The sequence below is a fragment of the Phaenicophaeus curvirostris genome, chromosome 8 (genome assembly GCF_032191515.1).
Source record: "Phaenicophaeus curvirostris isolate KB17595 chromosome 8, BPBGC_Pcur_1.0, whole genome shotgun sequence".
Lineage (NCBI taxonomy): Eukaryota > Metazoa > Chordata > Aves > Cuculiformes > Cuculidae > Phaenicophaeus > Phaenicophaeus curvirostris.
In genome coordinates this window covers 36,306,448-36,322,727 of record NC_091399.1, presented here as the reverse complement: position 1 = coordinate 36,322,727, position 16,280 = coordinate 36,306,448, and the positions used below count along the sequence as shown (strand labels likewise).

General features: G+C 38.2%; 1 protein-coding gene across 1 annotated transcript in view; it reads right to left on the bottom strand.

Moving 5' to 3' along the window:
• PATJ (PATJ crumbs cell polarity complex component) overlaps positions 1 to 16,280 on the bottom strand; it is a 157,702-nt gene that overhangs the window by 33,071 nt on the left and 108,351 nt on the right. The window contains exons 30-34 of the mRNA XM_069861943.1: positions 10,063 to 10,135; positions 6,315 to 6,407; positions 1,653 to 1,724; positions 1,059 to 1,176; positions 367 to 500 (exon numbers count right to left, since the gene is read on the bottom strand). Coding sequence (XP_069718044.1) covers positions 367 to 500; positions 1,059 to 1,176; positions 1,653 to 1,724; positions 6,315 to 6,407; positions 10,063 to 10,135 — 490 coding nt within the window. The remainder of the gene's footprint in view (positions 1 to 366; positions 501 to 1,058; positions 1,177 to 1,652; positions 1,725 to 6,314; positions 6,408 to 10,062; positions 10,136 to 16,280) is intronic.

Below are 16,280 nucleotides of genomic sequence, written 5' to 3'. Positions count from 1 at the left end.
CAAGATGAAGGTGTTCACCTTGCTGAAGTAGCAAGTGACATTAATTCCTAGTTCAAACATTTAGTAACTTACCTGATGAAACCCTAATTCATAATGGTTAAAAAAAGAAGACATTTGTAGACTCTGACTCTAGCAGAAAGTACTACTGAAACACAAACCTTTTCCTTTAAACAGGAACAGAAATCAGCTGATCCCATACAAGGCAAAACGATCAATTTGTTATTGGAGATTGTAGTTGCTGGTTTCTCCTCTCTGTTGAACAATTCATTAGAGGAACTATAGATTAATGCTATCATTACTTTCTATGTTTTCTTTGCACCCTGTTCTTTAACAGAGACAGTAAGTAGGGGTTTAACAGAAACTCACCAGTGGAGTGTCTTTCCCCCCAACGATGCTGAGTCCTAGGCCCGACCGACCCTTAGATATCTCTATAGTCATCTCCTGCCCCGGAACTATAGGACACGTTGCTGGATCCACAGGCAAAGAAGGCGGAAAGATGCCTAAGAACATGAAATGGTAAAAACAGAAGTCAAACTATCCAACAAGAAAATGAAAACCACCAAAGGAATGTATTTTGCTCTTCACCTTTACAAATCCAAATCAAACTTCTATTCTGACTAATTTCTGAAATCTCTGAATCAGAACAATTCCAGAGCTCTGGGACTAAATGTTCAGAGTAAGTCTGGATGGACATTTAGTTCAGTTATGACTTCAACAATTCAGATAACGTTGGCAAGGTGTATTACTCCACTCATGACAGATAAGGCCACATCCCAGCTCTGTGGAATGGACAGGATGCCCCAGATTGGCTTTCCTTCTGTTTTTATTTTAATTAAAAGGAGGAACAATGCCTTTGTACATAAATGTCAATAAAAACAAGCAAAGGCACTTTCAAGCTCTCAAAAACTACAAAATGAGAGAAAAATACAAACACTTTATAAAATAACTCAAAATAGGTTATCCAATGTTCAAAGACAAAAATCTCAGCAAAAGGATTCATCTTGGGTGTAGGGTAATAGATATACACTATATAGGTGGAAAAAATAACTGGTTCATACTACGGCTGGTGACTTCAGTCTCAGGGGAAAGATAAGTAGGTGCTGGCACCAGTGGTATCTCCTGCAAGTTGACTGGTACTTTTGTTGAAGTTTTGGATTGCTTGATCTGGTTAAGGACCTAAAAGCAGAGCAAAGCAGAAACCAAAGAGATCAGACCACAGAAAGGCAGGTCATGTGGACATCATCACTAGATGCTGATTATTGTACCTTATTAAAACCACTAAGTCAATAGAAGGGAAACAAGCAATAAGCATAGATGAAGTGAAAATGTGGAAAATCAGGATGACTGGTTAACTGCGTTTCCAGAAATGATGATGTAGGGACAGGACTTCACATTGCTCAATTGTGCCTCTCATACCAAAAAACATGCATTGTTTTTTGTATTTTTGTTAAGCAGCAAAGAACATTATTCACAATTAACCTGTGTGACTATTTCCACATAAGTAAGGAGAAGCAAGTAATTTTTAAAATTTCCCCCAAGAAAATGATTTTAATGTCTCCCCAGTTGAACCCTTGCCTTCATAAATCACTTAATCTTCAGGTAGATCAAGCCCCCAGAATCCCACCCTTACCAGTTAACATAACCACACATACATTTTCTGCAAGCTCTTCCTCCACTTCCTGGTGATCCACTAGCACTGGTTTGTCAGCTTTACATTTCACATCCTAAAAAGTAAAAAAAAAGTGAGGCATATTGAAAACGTCACATTAGTTCAAATAAAACATCCTCCAAAACTCAAAATGATGATTCTAGGTAAACATAGTGATATTTTGCCATACAAGTACGCTTGTAACACAACGCTAAATCCCAGAACTTAAAAGTGTTAAAAATAGTATGAATACAGAGAGTATCAGGAATTACTGAAAACACACTGAATGGTTTTGTAGTTACACAGTGCAAGGAAAGAGCTTTACAGAACAGATTATCATGCACGGTCTACATTGTTCCTGAGCAATAAGAAGCTCTAGAGAAGAAGGAAGCACATCGTTTGGGGTGACTGGGACAGCAGTTCCCATGCTGTGTGAAAATGTGCAGGTGTTTATGTGCTGAACTTCTAGCGGACCAGTAGCTCAGACCCTTCAGTGCCTACAGCAGGAAGGGGTTCTAAGTCATCTGTTCTCTCCCACTCCCTTCCTTTTTCAGTAGACCTCAGGAGCACTGAGCATGCTGCCAGCAATTAAATAAAGTAACTGCTTCAAAGGCATCATGATAAATATCTCAAGCAATGGCACTTCAATCACAGGCTCTCCTTCTATCCTAATTTCTTTCCATATCCTTGCAATATACTGAAAATTCTCTCTCTCCTACTTCTGCATCTGCTTCCAGACAATTACAGTATTCTCCCTTTGTTAGCTCTTAGCCAAACTTAAGCCACTTTGATCACAGTATTAGTTAGTTATCTTACTCCATGTTAAAAAAAAGCCCTGATAAACAGCCTAATTTTTGGAAAGTTGAGTACAAACTTCAAAAGAAAACAGACGTTCTGCATCTCAAAAGAATTTCTAATTAAGATGACAACTCATACATTAAAAAAACCCATAAATCAAGTTTTAGGTAACTAAGCTTGAAAATACTGGCCTTGTTTTCTTAAATTCTGCTATGTTAAGTCATGCCAAGCCCCACAGGCTGCTTTTTTCCTGCATTTTAGTCCAAGGTTGCTGTAATTATACAATTGTAACTATTATACAAATGGATAACAAGAAAAAAAGATAAAGTAGTGATCTCATTGTATTATCAGAGGTGTCGGGGGAGAAGTGGGAAGGTTACTTTGTCATTTTATGAGAGACTTTTAATGAGCTATGAAAAAATATTTCATACTTTGCATTTTCATTCTGATATGCAACTCAAATCTGAAACTTCATCTTGCATATCAATTAAGCACCAAGTATCCTCTTTAAATCTCTCTGATCATCTTCATTTAACTCACACTATGCTAGAGGTGTCTGGACAAAATAAAAAGATTTCTAGCCCCTCACACACTGAATCTTATGCTCAGAATTTGTCATAAGCCTGCAACCTGACTGGTTTAATGTAATTCAATTCCCTCAAATGCATCCCAAATCACTTTTATTAAAATGTTAATTGTTTTGTGCAAGCGTTCTTGCGCAAATCAGCATGGTTTCTCCACTTGGCACATCTTATATTAATCTCTTCTGATAGGGAGTTTGCCTAGGTTATTCTTCCTTAAACTTTTTTCTCTTTTGACTAATCTCTTCCTCTGAGAGCTCCTTGCCAATGTTTCAAAGCTGAGTTTTCTGCTTGTGTTAAAGACAGATTATTGTTCCAAGTTCAAATCTTGTAAGGTAAACAAACCCATGGCCACATACCAAACATGGGTTTAATTATCCCAGCTACAGGACACTAAATTTCATAAATTTCATAGAAGGTCCTTCCGAATGCACATGACTGCTCAAGCCATTTTCACTTTTGTAAAGTTAAAAGTTTCAGGAGCATCTCAAAGTCCCATGTACCAATTCCTTTCCAACAACATCTTATCAAAAGTAAGATAGCAACTGCCCTCAGGAAACCATTGTCTTCTATCAGGCCACCTCTAAGCTCAGCTAATGAACATGCAGACCTTGTCTAACAGCATCACTGGCTCCAGTTCAGAAATAAAGTTGTTTTCTTTCCTTGGTCTTATCATCCACGCATGCAATGATGACCGTTATATAACTTTATACTTTTTAAAGTGATGAAATGGCAACAAAATGTATCTCGGGAGAGACTGACAAATTTATCAGCAACAAAAAATGAATAAAGAATGATTTGATTTCTTTATTTTTTCTTGCATTACACCTGTCACTTGGTGAGACATCCTGTCCGTGCTTTGAGCTGTACGTACTTGTGGAAGACCTTTGCTAATAGCACATACTTTTCATTTACTCACTGAACTTGATCTTACTTGAGTTTTACTTTCCTGATTTCTCACGACATATGATTGAGAACTTCAATAACAACAATGAAGTAGCATTGGGCTGCAGTATTATAGCAACCATCATGCTATGAAAAACAGGGAACTGTTTTCTTTTGCCTCAACAGTCACTAAAACACTGGAAAAGAAATCTTGTTTCCTCAGAATAACAAGCTGTCTTGTGCTGCACTGCCGTGTCAAAGTCTTAATGCCAGTATGACTATGAACTCATTTCCTTCTGGTCAGAAGAGACCAATCACAACCATCAGTATTTACAAAAATAAGGTACCTGTCATGCAATTTTAAAATCCTATTTGAAATAAACGTCTGAAAGTAGTATTCTCCACTATTTTTCATCCAGTTATGCTTCTAAACCAAGGGTCGATCCAACCGAGGCATTACAGAATGAGCAGTTGCATCTATAGGCATTCAAATAGTTTCCTAAATTCACCACCTAGCCCTTATTTTTTCAGCATCTACTTATTTGATGGAAAAATCAGTAAGTTGCCTGTAAGCAAACGTCCACTGAATGAAGGCAGGGCAATGCAGCAGCCACAAGTGACACACACACTGCCTCCTGGTCTCACCAGTGACCCAGGACAGGCTGCTTCCCCACAGTGCCACAGTGGGAGCACCAATACTGGCCTGTTGGGTAAAACATCTTGAATTCCAAAATTAAAAAGCAAATTTTAGCAATCAGCTGTGGCTACACAAACAATTTCAAAGGAAAGATGAGCTATTTTTTCTTCCCCACTGGGCATAAAGCTGAGTACTGTACTGATCTTCTCACCTAGAGGCTCTCAACAAATATGTGCATTTGTCTTCTCTTATCTGTGCACCATTGCCCTGTTCTGGTTTTGATTTTTTTTTTACCTTTCACTCTAAAATACTGTAACTTTTACCCTTTGGCTCCACAGTTCCCTTCTTTCTTGCTTGAAGTTTGAAAAGAGGTTGCCTATATAGTCTGTGTTTCCTGTGGTTCCAGCATCTTCTGTCCACACCTGTCTTGGATTGCTGCCAATTTTCTTTTCTTCCATTAAATTTGTGCTTCCTTTAATACTTTTCAAAAAGCCACATAGCACAATATCCTACTCCAAGAGTTCATTTTTGTAGAATACATTTTATACATTTGTATCCACTTCATTCTTTCAGCAATTTTTCATATTACCTTGTAATCCCTTAAAGTTTCTTGCCAAGCTGAAAAACTAGGTGAATTACACCTGCAAGTACATAAAAAATACTCTGATTCACCTATATCCCAGCACATCACGGAAGGATTCTGCATAAGGCTACAAAATACAAATAATTCAACTTTTTTGTAATCCATCAGGAACACAAACCAATCCATGGGTGGTTAATTCTGATGCCTCAATGTCACATAACACTTCCTAACTCTTGGAGTTCACAGACTCTTTAATTAAATACTTACTAGCTATAGAACATTATGTATATTCAATTCATATTTGCAAAACCCAGGGCACTCCTTGCAAAACACACTATGGAGCAGGAAGAAGACATCTAAGAAAAAAAATCCAGAAATGTCAGGTTTTCTTAGTTGAGGACAGCACACAAACCGTGCATGCACAGCAAGTCTCAACCAATGCACTCATTGAAAAAGGAGTAGGCTATTGCAAGACTGTCTCAGCAAATTTTATGTACCTCTAGGTTAGTGACTCTTCAGCATGTTTAATAGTTTTCCATTTCAAACTTTCCACACAGAGTCCAAAAAGATTAGTGCTATACCCCGAAGGACTTTCAGATTTCTGATAATGCACAATCCTGACATATTAAACAACAAAAAAACGCATCTACATCAATGAGAAGTTCAATATTTATTACAGTGCACTGACAGTACCACATTAAACCAGAAGTTATGGGCTTGGTGTAGAAATTATTGAGAGTAACTCTATAGCTGTTATTCAGGAGGCAAGACCAGATTATGATAATAGACATTTTGGCCTTAGAATTTATGAAGCTATGAATATAAATACGAATATGATTTACTGATCATGCTTTTTTTCTGAAATTTGTCACACATGTATGGCAAGAGTGGAAACCCAATCCCCTGACCGAGAAAGAACTCAAGAAATGGTCAAAATGCTACATAAAACCCTCTTATCTCAGTATCTTAACAAATTATACTGTCTGCTTAGTTCACAAAAACAGTCTATGTATGTATAGCTAAAAGCTTGATTTTGCTCTTACAAGTACTGAAAATGACTTGACAGAAGCGTTCTGTAATACTCCAACACAAAGGCAGATAGAAAACCAATCAAGGCAATAAGCCTGTATCTTCTAATCTCTGATCATCATTAAAGCAATATTATTGCTTTAAGTCACTTACAGATTTGTTGGATTCCTCGTCAGACAAGCTTTTCATTAGAACTTCCAAACTTGGATCTTCTTCACTGCTTGCAGGTTCAGTGCCACCATGATCCTGGTTGAAAGTATTGATAAGAGTTTTTAAACAGAACTATGACCCACAGTAATTGCCAAAAAAACCCAAACCCCAAACTTTTTTACCTCTTCTTTTGTTTTGTTTTTTTTTTAAACAAGTAGCAGCACGAACAAGTAAAAAGATCCACAATTAAAGTATTCAGGAGACACGTGATACAAGTTTCAAAAGACAGACCTTGGTCTTCAGTTGGTCAGCCCAAAGTACCATGAGGTAGTCCAATAAAACCACTTTGGTGCAGATCTGGGCGAATTTTCAAGGCCAGACTAATCCCTATCAACTGTGAAAACTGCTGAGTCCCTATTAAAAGGCCTCCTCCAGACTTATGTCGGGAAGGGTCTCATGCATGCTCAGCATGTTAAAGGAAGCACAATTTCCTTCACACAGCCTGAACAGGTTGGTAGCAGCAGGACTGAGTGCTCCACCCTGGAGGAACTGGTAAAGCTGAAGCTCTTCTGGTGTTGTTCTTCTGCACATGGCCACCAAGCTGAGCAGGCTTAAGCCAGCACTAGGACACGATCCTCAAGTGCAAATGAAGACTCAAGATTCAGGTACATCCACGAATTACAGTGAGAATACGGCAAATAACATTCCATGACAACTACTGGAAAACCAGCAAAGGAAGGGGATGTCCCAAAGGATGTCATTATTTTCACAGACACGTGCTCCAGAACTTTCTCATGCACGATTTTTTTCTCTTTCTGTAGAGGACTCTCAAGAAAAATGGTCCTTGAAACATAAAATAGCACCATACTAGGTAGAAATGCTTTTCTGAGCAGAATTTTCTGGTATTTTCTCCAGATAATAACTAGCATACATTTAAGAAGCATATAGAATCATAGAATCATAGAATAACCAGGTTGGAAGAGACCCACCGGATCATCGAGTCCAACCATTCCTATCAATCACTAAACCATGCCCCTTAGCACCTCGTCCACCCGTGCCTTAAACACCTCCAGGGAAGGTGAATCAACCACCTCCCTGGGCAGCCTGTTCCAGTGCCCAATGACCCTTTCTGTGAAAATTTTTTTCCTAATGTCCAGCCTAAACCTCCCCTGGCAGAGCTTGAGGCCATTCCCTCTTGTCCTGTCCCCTGTCACTTGGGAGAAGAGGCCAGCACCCTCTGAGTACAGGAAAATGAGTACAGGAAAAACTAGTTCCTTCCCTTAACAACAATTAAAGTTAAGATAGATAGGAAATGGCACATTTCCAGGAAAAATATTAAATTAGAATTTACAGTTTAGATTATCATTAGTTTGGTTACATGTGAAGTTTAACATGTGAATTCTCTTTCCCTTTCTTAAACCAAACAGGTCTTGAATCTTCTATTACTTTGATTTACTCTGTTTTAAAATAGTTTCAATACACCTGAAGCTTTGATCTAAATTTGGATCTGTTCTTTCTTGCAAAGCAGAACAGACTTTGGGAAACAAAAAAGATCTTCAGTCCTAGAAGCAAAATTATTTCTGATTTTTCATGAAACATTTTACATGGAAGTGCACAATGAGGATTACGCAAACATCTCAACTGCCACTCGAGCAGGTAAAGCCTTTGCATTCTACAAAGGCTCATACTGTTCAGAATTGCAACAAAATATCTCATTCTGTGGCTTTCTAATGAATGAATCTTGCTAGATATCTTACAGTAATTAATATTTAATATGCTTTGCTTCTTGCGGCTTGTCCACAGTATTACACCACAATGTAGTCTTATCCTGTCCTGCAACTCCATATACAAAAGCAAGACCCTGCTTTAAGGCGTATTTACTGTTTATCACTTTCCATGTTAAAATACCTTAATGAAGATAAAGAGATAAGATGAAGAAAACTAATGTAATACACATGGTAATGATGGCACCCTGATATTCTGTTACACTAGCCAGGCTACTTAATGGGAACTGACAAATTTTGTGTAATGTGTATGTAACACACAACATTAAATGATTATTCGGCATTTCAAGATAAAAAGCACAGTCAAGTTTTATTTTGCTTTATTTAAAGACAAGAATAGCTGACAAAGGAAAGCAATGCAAAGTTCTATGGGACAACAATTTTGTTACATTTACTATATGGAATAAACCAGTCCTACCTAGAAGTAAAACCCCACATTTATTGATAAAAGAGACACAACATAAATAGTAAAAGCTTGCCACTAATGCATGAAACTCAGCCCATAAGCATCCACCTCTAAAGGCAAACATTGTACATGAGACTGAGCATTTTGGTTTCCACATGCTGGCAAGGGTCTAATTATAGGACCACAGCACAGAATGTGCATAAACAAAGCTCTCTGGTTCATCCTGAAGACACAAATATTAAACAAGGCTGGGAACAAATGCAGGTATCAGAGTCAAGAGAAAAAATAGAATTATTTTTGGGCTCTGTAAATTGTAGAGTAATTTGCAATCCACCAGCTGCACCTGGAACATGCTGCTCCTATGGAGAATGACAAGTCAAAGCCCTGTCCAAAAATGACTCCGACACAAACAGAAACTAAACAGCTCTTGCATGGTATAGCACTATGCCTTTATGGAAGTAGCTGTCAGTGGTAATATAATCTGGAAAGCAATAGCAAGCATGCAAACAGAAGATTCATCCAGCGTTACCTAGCATGGGCCAGCGCTGTGGGATCACAGTAATGCTTATTGAAATACCAGGAATTCAATGCACGTGAATTTATCAACTCAAGGCAAGACCAAACCCCAATTGAATTATAAAACATCTTTCGCTTTATTAGCTCAAATAGAAATAGAATTAAAAAGCAACAGCAAGGCTAACCATGTACTTTATCTAGAAAATTTAGTTACACCATATCGAGATGTCAAAATGATAACAATGTGGTGACACTGCAGGGATTCATGGTGCACAAGAGAGCAATCAGTCCACGCTGGGGCTGAGACAGCAACCATAACAAAGAAACATTGGTAACATTACCACACTAAGGCAGTTTTTGCATTGGAAGACTGTATGCTACGACACTGCACTAGAGCTCACCACTTAAACAGCCTTTGTCTGCTCCTCCAGGAAGAAAATGAGCAGGGATGAGAGTTCAGCGTTGGGGCAGAGGGCAAAGTGGTGGACCAGGGTTCTCAGTTAGGCTGGGCTTGTCTCAAGGGGCTGCTGTAATACAAACCATGTACACAGTGATCTCTTCTACCACAGCTAGTTGCTGGTCATTCCTGCATCATTTTTAGAACCACTGATGGGAGAGCATTCAAGGATAAAAGGAACTTAGAAGGCAGGAATTTTCCCCTGAAAAATGCTCATTTCTCTTCCGTAGGAGGATATCCATGTTCCAGGCAAAAGATCCTCGTCACAACTACTCTAACCAGCTGGAAAAGGAGCAGGACAGGAGATGGCAAGATTTTCATTTGGGGACTTTTCTTCCTCCTGTACAGCAATAACTTGTTTAATAACTTTCGTTAACACCATGACAGCCCTTCCAGTAATGATGAGATCAATAAAAGAGACACAGGGGAAAACATGCCTATTAGGTCAAGTTCCTACCCAATGCATTTAATGATTTCAGGTTTAATTAGACAAGGTGCTCAGATGTACAACAAACTGACAATTATGATTAATCTATCTAATTTAGCAATATCCAACAACAAAAAAAAAAAACAAGCCACAAACCATACCTCAATAGAAGAGTGGGAGCTGGAAGGTAATGGGAAAGGAGTAACAGCCATCTGATTGACTGCATCTTCACTTCTGTAAAACAAACAACCAGCAACATATTATACACTAAACCATACTGGCCAAACTTTTCTTTTGAGTTGGTTTTGCCCAATAAGAAAATACTCTTACTAACAGAAAAGGCACTGCATGTTAGAGCTTAGAAAAGCACTTAATTTTTGCTTTGCTAGCAAACAGATTACATCTCTTCTTGGGACCGCAGTAGTCTTATCTGGGACATACTGACATTACATTCTTTGGAAATTTAATTTTGTGTGGATTATCAAAGGATGCAGTTGGAATTTATGGTCCCTACACACCAACAGATGTGCTAATACTTCCAATAGCCTCTTCTAATTGTGTCTACGTTTGTAAACTGCTTGCTTAGTCTAACATTCACATTACTGAAACATAATACCTGTTTTACTACAATAGATTCCTTTTTCTATTTTGTTCATATTTGCTGTGGTCTTTTCCAAAAGATTCAACGGAAGAATTCTTATAAAATACAGGGAGAAGAAAACAGATAAACAATGATTCCCCCTACATGTAAAGTGCATTATTTTTCAAAGATGCTTATTATGTATGACAACTTTTCCTCTCTCCTCTTTAACATGCTTTCTTAAGTTGGCATCCAATTACTTCGTAACTTCCAAAAGCCTTTTTTTTTTTTTTTTATTAAATAGCATTCTGCCTTGCTAATGTTTTTCCTCAACTGCTATTTAAAATTATTTGACTTGTGGAATTATTTCTGGCCTCTGTAAAACCAAACTAAGTAAAATATGACTTCATTGATATTGTTTAAGACAAATCTGAGGCATATAAAAAAGAAGACTCCAAATTTTGCTTCAGAAACCGTATTGTTACACCTCTATTTTTTGGCTTAATGGAAGTCAGGAACGATGCAAATCCCATTTTGCTAAAGATTCAATACTACTACAGAGCCTCCACTCAGCAAAATAAGAGAGACGAGGAATCAGTAACACCTCTGCTTTACAGATGCAAAACTTGAGATGAAAGTAAACGACTTCTTATGCAGTGGGTCTTCTGATTTCTGGTTTTATCTACCTTCCAGGTCACCATAACACAAGCACAATTCCTTCCTCTAATTTCTAGAACAAAACGTTAGACTAGTGTGCATTTAAAAACATTTTATAGAAGTGCTGGGAAGATAAAAGACTAATTTTATCCCCAAAGATTTAAACACATGAAGCTGGCATGTTATGATTGCTGAAAGACAACAGCGCTCTTAGCAGAGCAGCATATGGGAAATTCAGTCACAGGCATTTGAAATGATAAATCCTGCAGGCAAAGGTTGGTGAATTCATTTACTTATCTTCAACCAAACAGCCATACAATTCAAAGGAATTGGTTCTGTGCTGCTCATTTCTGTACTCACTCCCAGCCTCTCCTCTTGGCCCTACTCAAAGCCTTGCCAGAGTCAGAAACCATACTATGAGCAGAACCAGAGTGGCCCACGATGCAGAAACACGTGCACAGGGCCAAGACAAAAATCTGACAAATGCACAGAATCAAGCCCATGGATTTCATAAGCATTTCACATTTCCAAGTGCATTTTATCCCATAAGGCCAATTAGGCAATGACATTTTTCCTCCTCTTGCCTTCATAAGACATTGATCTAATTATGTTGCTTTTCTAACCTGTAAGAATAAATCTGCAAATGTAAGGTGCCTGAGAGTCCCAGAATTTTTAGTTGACTGTAGAGATTTTTCTGACAAAAGTTTATCTGGAGCACAAGCAGCATGAAAACTAACAGCACTATAGCTTACAATGCAAGCCACATACCTTGCAATCAGGAGCAAAACTTGAAAATAACAAGGTACGTATAAATTTTTGTAAGAAATATAATTCTAAAGACTGCTAGACAGAAGATTCATGATCTGCATGATAAAGTGTGGTGTAATTAATTGTAAAAATTAGTTTCTACTTCATATATACACATAAAATGTTGTTTTCCAACCACTGGGCAAACATTTTTATGCAGTTTTAAATGGATGGCCATTTTTATTCCAAGCAATAAAAACACTTAGTGTAATTCCCTTGAAAAAAAATTCACAAAATAAAGAAAACAAGGTTACAGAGTGTCACAACTTGTAATCTCCCCCTGCTAGGACTGGTACATATTTAAATACTTTAATGCTGCTTCAAAGGGGAATGCTTCAAAGAAGAATCAAAGTGAGAACATATTTTAAAGTGACAGATCTAATAATAAATTGCTCTTTCTGCTCTCCACTTCCCTAAGTGTCCTCAACTAAAACATGAATTTATTTACAACTAAAAGGAGCAATCATTTTCTTTTGATGCTGGAGCAGACAGCTTAGAAGTCTGAATATCATATTCAAATTACAGTGACTGAAAATGAGCATTCAGTGTATTTGCCAATAGTTGCTACATAACCACCTCCAAGAAAGCTGTTCTCAGTTACCAGTCCTCAACATCGCTTGAGGTTGAGATGTCTAAACCCTTTACAGTTGAGACACAGCTTCATACTCGCAAGGTCAGAGCCACATACAATGCAATTTATACAGCAAGGAGGGTCAGATGCTCCCCCTCCATTATCTGCAGAAACAATAAACATCCACCGCTCTTGTTCCTGCTCATACTAGTTTGCACAAGACACTGGGATGGCAGCTCTCCTCCTCACTGAGCTCGTGCACCAGAGAGCTGTTTATATTTCATCAGTTACACATAAACTGCATTGGGAAGGAATTCATCATTACTCCCACAAATACTTTTATTGCTTCTAACCTCTCAGGATGAGTTTCTGAGTGAAAATGGAAATTCCATCTGCTTGAAGATTAGAGTGCATATTGCTTGTACCAATGTCACTAACTAGAGCTCAATACTGAAGAAAAAAAGCAGCTTCCCTTGTTGCAAAGCATCACAGGAAGCCAGATCAAAGCAATGTGGAAGCGGCAAAGACTCTCTAAACTTTAGAAAAGCTCATACTCTTTCAGATTTATTTGATTATATTGCCATACTTTACTACATTTTACTTCCTTTGTAGCCTAAGTAGAACCCCTGGACATTCCCTGTCCTTTTGCACTGACCAAAGTGAAGAACTTCTGATGTTTTGCTCCATCTAACAACTGCACAGCTGATGAAGGGGAAGAGGTGCAGCTTAAGCAAAGTAAAATACAGTTATTACTGACTAATAATTAACTACAATAAACACTTGGCACAAAACAAGCCTTAAGAGAGCAATATGCAAATACAAATCTAAAGGGATTATTCATGCCAGGCTGCAGAAAGTAAGCCTGAAGGGAAGCTAAAGTTGAGTGCTGTAGGGCTTCAGCTAAGCTGCCCTGCAACGCTGTGCTGCACTTATCAGAGAGCTGTCTCTGGCACTTTGAAGAAATGTCACACACAGCTGGAATGGTCTACGAAGCATTCAGAAAGTTATCTTTCTAAAGATGATAACCAGAAGTTACAGGCTCAGCAAAATTCAGGGTGTTTTTTCATTCGCTCATGAACTTCAGACTTGTAATTCTTGAATTCAGGTTTCCCACCTTCCTTGGAGCACATTTTTGTTTTCCATTTTACTTACTCTTAGGTCTCTCTAGTTTATGACAATATAATCTCACTGTTGCACAATGCTAAGAATATACTTGAGCATGCTGAATGAGATTCCTTAACTGCCTAAAGCAGAGCATCTTGCCTAAGATAATGACCAATCTTCTTCTGTGATCTGTGCAAAATCAAGACGAATCCCAAACCAGATCCACTCAGAAGGGCAATTAATCCCAGCACCTAAATGGTCTGAATTCAGACTGGATGAACTGAATTGCTCTTTGGAGTTTCCTTACAACTGTTCACTAATGACCCCTAGATGTCTCAAATAAGGGAGAAGAACCTCCTGCCAAACTATCTGCAACTACACACATCATCAACACTAAAAGAACACCTGACAACACCTTTGTAACTGGTTGTGGATCTTTTTTGGGAAACCAAAGTACATCAAGAATCACGAGAAAAACCCAGCAGTTTGTATGCAGTCGCATGACATATTAGTTGGAACAGATATGAAGGACAAGTGAATGAACAGTGTTTACCCAGCAACTGTTAGGACTCTCACTGGTTATGACATCAGGGCATAAAGCCCCACTGATTATTTAAAATCTATACTGCTCTCACACTCGTTAAAAAAATCAGGTCAAGATCTCTTATTTCATCATCTTTGTTTTCCTTTGGATGTTCCTTTGGAAAAGAGAAGCTGCAGGGAAGTTGCACACTGAAAAGGTATGCTGGATTTTTCTTTCAGCTGGGTCAAGGTAAGATCTTTGTATTGTGCATCTTCTTGAAAAATCTCTACTTATAGCAAGAATAGTCTTGTTCTCTATTTCCCCTCCATCCACTTCTAGCTGTGTGAGAGCCAAATGTATACAGATATTTTAAATGAACAATTAATGTTCATATAAACTATAGCTTAGGTCATCAAAGGTTTGAAAGAACCCAAATTACTTAACTTCCTCAACCATGCACTTGTTCCCACATGTGTATGACAGCAAAGAGGAAACAGCTCTGAAGAAAACAGGAAAAGTTCAAAATTGCGCAGTCTCTGGCAAGAGCTTATTTTTAAAGCTTTCCCACATGAAAGAACCTGAACAATCAAAGCAAGGAAAAACAGGGTTTATACTATTAAAATATGACCAATTATGTAAGTTAGAACAACCTGAAGGCAAAAATAATTTCTGAAGCATGACAGTATTTCAGACTCTGGCATGCAATGTACAGTGTTACTTAGAGGATCTAAGAGGAGAGCAAAGGCTCAGTGACCAAGCCACAGCAACCGGGTGTTACACAGCACTGAGAACTGGTTGACCTCGCTTTATCAGTCCTCAGAGTATAAGAATCTCTCTTCCTTCCACGTCTCCATAAATAACAAGAGGTTAGCCTTTGCAATTACACGTAGAAACGGAAGGAGGGGTTAGGTGACAGAGATTTGTGGGTTTCACTGAGAAGCTACAATCCCATCACGAGAAAGCAATGATAACGTAACAAATGACTGCAGTGTGGGAGGACGAGTCTGGACGGCTAACAAATGGTATTTAAACACGCAAAATACTACTGTACTTGATTCTAAAAGCATTTCTCATGTTTCATCACAGCACAAGACAATTTTCATTTAAGGAATAAAGGCATACCAAAGAATGAGTCACAGAATTGAAGACAATGGGATGGTGGTTTGAAATCAGTGGCATTCACTTAGATTCAAGCATTCAAATGATATTTGATCTGCTTATTATACCAGCACTGAAGCACCAAACCAAATTAAAGGCAGTTAATTGAGCGTGGAAAAAAACATTGAATTTGCTGAATCATAAAATTCTTACTGTAAAAGAGCATTCCGATATAGACTGGATTTCCTACTACAGATGTAAAATCTAATTATATTGTTTAATTATGCATCGGAAAAGGATGGACAAAACCCACAGTGGATACATAATTCATTCTATTCTGGGAACTAGGGCACAAAGACTCCTATGAGAAACAACCCTCTCTCTCTGATTACTACCTGGTTAATTCCTGTTGTTGAACATTAAGGTCAAGAATTTCGAAAGGCAGCTAAGACCCTTACGTGCCCTATTGCAACTAACTTCCACTAGCACTTCCATAGCAAGACGCCTTTATGCGCCTTGAAAAGTTGCAGTCAAATCATTATTTATTTCTGATATTCAGAAATTAAAAAAGACAACCTGTATTTGCTATAGTAACTTGGAAGGTAATGCAGCAGCTGCGAGACTTGGAGGTCAGATGAAAAGTGACTGGACACTAACGGGAGCACTCAGACTGAGCCATTTCATTTCAGAAAAATCTCGTTGTGCTTGGGCAATTGGTTCGTTTGTTTGTTAAACTGGGAGAGCAGGTTAAATGCCTTCAGATTTGTCACTGTAGAAGGCTACAAAGCACAAGATGCACTGAATCAAAAAAAAAAAGTAAAGTGACACTATAACTGCAAATCTTTTAGATGCTATTACAGGCTCATGTAATTAATGAGACCACTGGGAAACAGTGCCATGCTAAGACCTATATTTTGGAATCTGGCCAAAATCAACTGTATTAAATAATCACCGTCAACTTAATTGAGGAAAAGATGCTTATAAACCAAGGTGAGAAGCCTTCAAATATAAGGGGGTGTCTGTGGTTCTCACAGCACTT